The 7,139-nt window shown below is 47.2% G+C and overlaps 1 protein-coding gene across 1 annotated transcript in view; it reads left to right on the top strand.

Moving 5' to 3' along the window:
* The first annotated feature begins 1,294 nt into the window (after positions 1 to 1,294).
* The window catches only part of IRF4 (interferon regulatory factor 4), a 12,078-nt gene continuing 6,233 nt past the window's right edge, over positions 1,295 to 7,139 (top strand). Inside the window, exons 1-6 of the mRNA XM_010164372.1 lie at positions 1,295 to 1,586; positions 2,068 to 2,254; positions 3,049 to 3,137; positions 3,699 to 3,840; positions 5,623 to 5,730; positions 7,000 to 7,139. The exon at positions 7,000 to 7,139 is cut by the window's right edge and continues 211 nt beyond it. Of these exons, the coding sequence (XP_010162674.1) occupies positions 1,383 to 1,586; positions 2,068 to 2,254; positions 3,049 to 3,137; positions 3,699 to 3,840; positions 5,623 to 5,730; positions 7,000 to 7,139 (870 nt within the window). The 5' untranslated portion in view covers positions 1,295 to 1,382. The remainder of the gene's footprint in view (positions 1,587 to 2,067; positions 2,255 to 3,048; positions 3,138 to 3,698; positions 3,841 to 5,622; positions 5,731 to 6,999) is intronic.

Genomic DNA, 7,139 nt, shown 5'->3' with positions numbered 1-7,139 from the left:
GTTGTCATGCTTTGCTAAGGGGTAGAAGGACTTTTTGGGGGTCTTTGCCCTGGCTCCAGTGGGCCACGCGTGGGAGAGCCACAGCCCCAGCCACCCCCAAAACATCGTGCCTAGGGGAAGAGCTGGGGACCAGGTCTGGTGTCCAGGGGGTTGCTGCTGCCTGAGGAGGAGGAGAATGGGTGCAGAGCTGCCCCTCTGCACCTGGCTGATAAGGGTCCCTGAAGGTCTCTCTGTGTGTGGAGGCAAAGGCTGCAGATGAGGAATCATAGAATGGCTTGGTTGGAAAAGACCTTTGAGATCGTCAAGTCCAACCATACCTGTCCACTACTAAACCATATCTCTGAGCACCCCATCTACCCATCTTTCAATCAGTTTTTTATTAGATCTAATGGGGGGGAAAATCCCCCACCAAACTAAGCTTTTGGTTATTCAAGCACTTTTTCAGATCAGGGAGGCAAACTTGACACCAGGTTCCCGTCGCAGGTGTCAGTGTCCTCATGTTAGGACGTTTGCAGCAGGTGCCCATTACTGCAGAGCTGCACCGCTCCCAGTGCACGTGTGAACCTCTGTGTGTAGCCAGGGCTCTGTGAGCTCCCACGTCCTGGGGACAGTGGCCTTACACAGGCTCTGTGGGTTGCTGTCTTTCCACTTTTAGGTATTTGCAATGTATAAATTTGAACATTACTATATATGTGTGTGGGGAGCAGTTGGAGGGGTAGGTATGCGTGGGACATGGTGTGTTCAAATGTGTCTTGCTTAAGTGAGCTTGTGAAAACTACTTTGATGGTAGAGTTAGGTGCCATATAAATCATAACTGCATGTGAAGCCCTCCAAATTGTGTGCACATCTCTAACGTTATGTATGTGCTCTGTCATATGCAAATACGTTTTTATGCATTTTTTTTCTTTTTTGTTTAAAAAGTAAAACCCCATTTGAACTCTGAGCAGGACAGGGGGCTTGTGCCTTGAGTCACTTGCAATTGAAATTTCAACAACCCGTGTTATGTTCATGCAAAACAGTGTCGGGACAAGGGGGAAGTCTGTCAAAGTCTGCAGCATGAGCAGTGCCCGGGGAGGGCTGTGGGGGGCTGTGCCCGGTTTCCTGAGGCTCTGTACCGTGTTTCCCGCCTCCCCCGGGCCCCCCTGCATGCTGTAGCTGCCGTTTTGGTATGATACATGTGGCACCTGGGACTGGGGACTGCTGGTGGGGCTCTACACGGGGACTTCAGCCAGCACCTGACCTATGAGTTTTCCTCTCCTCCCATCCTGTCCCTCTCCCCCTCCTCCGCAGCCCCCCTCAGAGAGCCAGTGCTTGGGTGTGTGTGGAGAGGTGGGTTTGGTGAGGCACCCCAAACCCCCCACCTGACCCCTGACACGAGTGGCATGAACTTGGAGCCAGGCGAGTGCGGGATGAACTCAGTGAGCTGCGGCAACGGGAAACTCCGCCAGTGGCTGATCGACCAGATAGACAGTGGCAAGTACCCAGGGCTGGTGTGGGAGAATGATGAGAAGAGCATCTTCCGCATCCCCTGGAAGCACGCCGGCAAGCAGGACTACAACCGTGAGGAGGATGCTGCCCTCTTCAAGGTAGAGCTCAGCTCAGGGCTGGGGCTGTGGGGTATGGTTGGGGCAGGAGGGATGCCCAGAGGCTCTGTGGTGGCCCCTCACCATTCCGTCACCTGCCTCTGCAGACTGGCTCTGCTGGGTGCCCAATGCCACCGACCACCTGGCTGTGCCCTGGTGTCCCCTGTGTTTGCAGGGGAACCCACCCGCCCTTTCCCACTTCTCTGTGTGGAGCTAAATGCTTGTAGGACGGCAGCACATCTCTTTCCACATTTGTCTTGGATCATTTTCCCCCTTCCCTTGTGCCTGCTAACTGGTTTTTCCTGTGTTACCATGCTGCTTTTTTCTCAGCCTAAATCTGTAGGGAGTAAATTCATGCACATATAAGCACACACACATATATGCTGTTTCCAGCATTGTGGACTTGTACCTTGTAGTTGATTCTTTTTTTTATTATTATTATTTTATTTTCCCTTTTTCTTTTGATTATCTAAAATGTTTCCAGGCCTGGGCTCTTTTTAAAGGGAAGTTCAGAGAGGGCATTGATAAACCAGATCCCCCTACCTGGAAGACAAGATTAAGGTGTGCTTTGAACAAGAGCAATGACTTTGAAGAACTGGTAGAGAGAAGCCAGCTGGACATCTCAGATCCCTATAAAGTATACAGAATAGTGCCAGAAGGAGCTAAAAAAGGTAAAGCATCTCAAATTCTCCATCCAACAGAGCGTGAATATGTCTCATTGTGGCATCCGAGGGCTGAAGCGTGTTTTGCTGGAATGGCTGCACAGTCTTTTTAAGTCTTTTAAGGAGCCAAAATGCAGGGCTCAAGTGCAGCTTGTTCTGATGGTGACTTAAGAGGCAGCGTCTGCGGGAGGACTGCTGGCGTTTTGAGTCAGAGCCTTGAAAGGCAGCCCTTGCAGAAGATGCAGACAGGCGCCCTGCTCATCGCTGGAGGAATTGCTCTTTTAGCTGGAGCCTCCCTGCCAGTTCTGTGTAGCGAGAGCCAAGCAAGCAGCCCAAGAGACAGGGGGGGGAAAAAAAATAATAATTGCTTGCTGGATCTAGGTTTTGAATACAGGAAGGAACAAAACTATTTTGAGCTGGGCAGTAGGTAACCGCTGCTGGGGAAAGAAGAGCTGGGAGTGGGCAGAGACTGGGGACTGTGCCTGCTCCCCAGGGACCCCCTGTGCCAGGCAGGGCTTGTGGGAGGGAAAGGCTTGGCAGGACCCAGGGAGGGCATCCTGAGGCTGCCCTATGGCTGGGCAGTGCTTTTCTGGGGGGCACCGGGCAGCCCAGGGGGACAGACAGCCTCTGGGAGCTGCCTGCAAGGGAGGGTGGAGAATCCTGTCCCAAACAGGCGCTTGGAGGGCATTTAGTCCTCTGCTTGCTCAGAGGCAGGTTGTATGGATTTGTGTTCAATGTGCCAATGTCAGATTTCCTTAAGGTGTGGTTGACATAATTTATTTTCATCCCTCTGTTGAACATAGGTGCTAAACAGATCAGCATGGAGGACCAACCGTTAATGATGAACCATCCCTTTCCAATAACATCTCCTTACACTTCACTACCATCTCAGGTATGACATTAGTTGTGCATTTCACTCGGTGCTTGCACATGGAGCAGCATCGTTTCTGTCCTGTGTGCTAAGTCTGCCTTTGCTGGCATGGCTCTCTAGTTCTCTCTGGGAAGAAACTTTATTATGAAAACTGAGAAATCGAGAAGCAACTTTTCTAATGTCATATGAGGCCACAGGGCAGTTGATTTCCCTTGGTGTTGTTTATCCCTGAGTAATAGCTCTTTTCTGTTGGGCGATAGATATTAGTGTGCTGCCATTCTGTTGATGCCAGAATGTAAGCATCCAATGAAGCCGTGCTCTTCCAAGCAGACATTTACCAGCTTTGCTTTGACTGCCTTTTGTTATTCCACCCTGCTTATTATTTACACCAGTGGTGAGATGTTCGTTTGAAAGCCTCACTGGTGGTGGTGGCAAAGTGCCATCCGTGTAGCCTGGGCAGTGCTCAGACCTCCATGGGCTTTGGCAGAGAAAATCAAAGAGCTGAAATGTGAAAGCTGATGCAACTCAATAGAATTAATTTTGACAGCTGCCGAGTAAAGAGTATCTCATTTATTCAAATAGGTACCGAATTACATGGTGCCCCACGAGCGGAACTGGAGGGAGTTTGCTCCGGAGCAGCCACATCCCGACATCCCCTACCAGTGCCCCAGCGTCCCCTTCACAGCTCGCAGTCATCACTGGCAAGGGCCTGGCTGTGAAAATGGTAAGATGCTGCCATTTAGGGTTGCTTGCTGAGGTTGGTCACCTAGAAGGACCATAGATTTCAGGTTTCTTATTCCTGACTTTCATTGGAATTTACAGAGTAGCTGGACAGGAGTGCTGGGCTTCCTTCAAAGAGAACCATGGAGCCCATGGCAAGAGCCTTTGTCCTGGCTCTTGCTTTCACTGTCACTGTACGTGAGGTGTGTGGGCTACTCAGTCCTCTGAGTTGATACAAGTCAGCCCCCAAAAGTCCTCAGCTGTCTCAAAAGCCCTGAGCAATAAGAAGGGACTCCCCCCCACCAAAATGGGAACATGTTCTTTTGCTTTGCTTTCTGATTTTGGACCTTTTGAGGCACACATCAATGAGGTTTTCCCTCCAGCCTTGTGGATTAGAATGGCATTATTCTCCCTAGAGGAAAGCTGAAATTATTACTTAATTTTAGTGCTGTGGCAATGGGACAACTTGTCATGGATTGAGACTCTCCTGGGGCTGGTACAGCAGAAACAGAATAAAGGGATGTTCCCTTCCCCGAAGATCTCACGGTAGCAGAGCCTAACACAATCGCGGCTTTCCAAGCTCTTCATCTTTAGGAAAAAGCCTGAATTGTGAAAATTAGCAACACTGAAGCCTGCAGGGGATAAAACACAAGAGAAAGGGAAGTGTGCTGTGGACCCGTGCAGGATAACTCACCTGAGGACACAGGCTTTTGCTTTGTGAGGAGAAGCAGCTGGTTCAGAAGGGCAGGAAAGGATGGGAAGTGAGGAAGGACTTCTTAGAGCAGATGCTACATTTTCAAAGGACAGTTCTCTAGAGGTTTTGGTGCAGAGAAATAAACTTCTGTTTCTTTGGGTCTGCTAAAAAGTAAATGCTCAGTGCACTGCAACTTTTGCTGGCAGTGTATTGGAATTATTGGGCAGAATCCTTTGTTTTATTAGCAAACAGCTCAACTAAAAGCATCAAGGTATCAAGCTGAATGAACTCTGCCCTGAAGTATGTCCTCTGCAGCAGTTAAACACATATCTGGATGCTTTGTTGAATTTGGAGGCAGTTGTTAATGGCTGGGATCGGGTTTCTCAGTGGGCTCTGAGACTTCTCCAAGAGATGTGAGTGTTTTGTATCCACATCGCTTGAACTCCTGATCGTGGTGGGTTCTGCCATTGGGAAAGGTAGTGGGTGCTTGTCTGCAAGTCACTCACATCATCCTCCAGAGGCTTTCATTGACAAAAGAAACAGAGGAAAACATCAGTTGCCCATATTATAATCCACTTAGTGATGGGCATCTCTTGGAACAGTCTAATAATAGTGGTCCTGGTAATAAAACACTAATAATCGCCTGCTGCGCAATTTTCTTTACTTACTTTTTAAACAGTGTTAACTCCAGATTTATTGTTATACATATTTTTAGTAAAATTCCTTGTAGCAAATGGATTGTGTTGTGCAGGCAACTTTTAAGAGCACCATAGTCTAGTTGAAAATGTAACTTATTTCTATAATAGAATAACTCATTAGGTAAGCAAAAAGTACTAGGGGGAATACTGAAATGCTAAGGGAGTATTTTTTGCAGACCCAAATAAAAATGCAGTTGAAATAACTTCTAGAGAGACTGGTAGAGGTGGCATACCTGAAAAAATTGGGAAATAAGACCTTATTAAGAAAAAAGGAGGAAGAGAGAGAGTTCCTGGTGGGGCTCAGAAAAACTCATTTTTGCATCACTGTGAACTGTGCTCGAGCTTTTCTTTTAGGATTTAGGCAGCTGTCACTGATCTTTTTTTGTGAAAACAGGTTGTCAGGTGACAGGAACCTTTTATGCTTGTGCCCCTCCTGAGTCCCAGACTCCTGGCATCCCGATTGAGCCAAGCATAAGGTCTGGTGAAGCCCTCGCCCTGTCAGGTAAGGTCCATCACCCCCCTCCGGGCTTTCTGGGAAGCTTGACAAGAGATTCCCACTTCTGACTTTACCTGGCACCGTCCCTCCTTTCTGATGAAAAAAAAAAAGAAACCTCTTCAATGAATGAATTTGGTTTGCAGGCTTAAGCCTCTGTTTGCTTGGATAGTTAAGCTCTCTTAGCCCCATCTCCAAGGGATCGAGGGACTGTGGTTAAAGTTAATGGAAGTGCTTTGCTGACTCACGGCGTTAGCACTGGGTCACTTTGGTGAGCCACCAAATCAGGCTTTGCCAGGGGAGTTTGGACATTTTGGTGGGGTCAGTGACTTTTAGCTCAGTTTTTTATTTGGGAAGTGGTCCCAGAAAAGCTGGGTACCTTGCTGTGCTCCTGCTGGTGCCATCTGGCTTTGCTCTGCTTCATTATTCCTGGTGAAAAAAAGGCATTTGGGAAAGAAAAGGGAAGTTATTTTAGCCAGGTTTGCAGATATCTGGATGCTGGGGGATTTTCTGAATAAGCCTGGGGAAAAGGTGCTTTTCTCAGAAATAATGGATAAACCTGTAACGTTGATGCTCAGCAGGTTTCTTGAGTGGGATTGTTCTCCTGAATCCTTTTCTGTATGTGTGTATAGATGTGTGTGTGTGTGTATAAAAACATATGTTATACACACACACACACACATACATATTTATATATATATATTTTCAGTGCTGTGTGAGTTCTTAGGGGTAAGCCAAGTTGACCAAATGACCATTTGAAAGTAAAGCTGGGGATTTAATTGGAGCTGGAGCCAGCAGTCACTTCTCTTCAGGCAGCTGAGTGCAAGTTTGCAGATCCCCTGTGCAGAAGCCTCTTTTATGCAAAATTTGGGGAGAAACACAACTACTTCCTGATTAAATCTGAGGAAGTATACTGAGCTGGTGGGTTTAATTGTGACGTGAACTTGGAAAATGTGACCAACAACAACTTTTTGTGTGCAGACTTTTCCTTTTAAATGGAAATGTGAAGTTTGTGGGATGTTAGTTCCTACCAGATTCCCACATCAGTAGCCCTTACAGTAAAATGAGAAAGCATTAATTCTACTGTGCTCCAAGAGTTTTAGTATTTATATTTTTAGATGATTTTTGCTAATGCGAGCCTATCTTCTGGCTGGTAGTGACCACCAGGCTCAGAAATCTCATGCCAACTTGTCTCTTGGCCTTACTTCAAATCTGAAACATAAAACATTCATACTAATATATCATAGTGATTCTTTTTTTTTTTTTTTCTCCTTGTAGATTGTCGGCTCCACATCTGCTTGTATTACCGTGAAATACTGGTAAAGGAGGTGACAACTTCTAGTCCCGAAGGTTGTAGGATATCCCATGGCCAAAGTTATGAGGTCAGCAGCTTGGAGCAAGTTATCTTCCCTTATCCA

Source organism: Antrostomus carolinensis, unplaced genomic scaffold (assembly GCF_000700745.2).
Source record: "Antrostomus carolinensis isolate BGI_N321 unplaced genomic scaffold, ASM70074v2 scaffold3263, whole genome shotgun sequence".
Lineage (NCBI taxonomy): Eukaryota > Metazoa > Chordata > Aves > Caprimulgiformes > Caprimulgidae > Antrostomus > Antrostomus carolinensis.
Note: the sequence above shows the minus strand (reverse complement) of the source record. Positions and strands in the feature narration are given on the sequence as shown.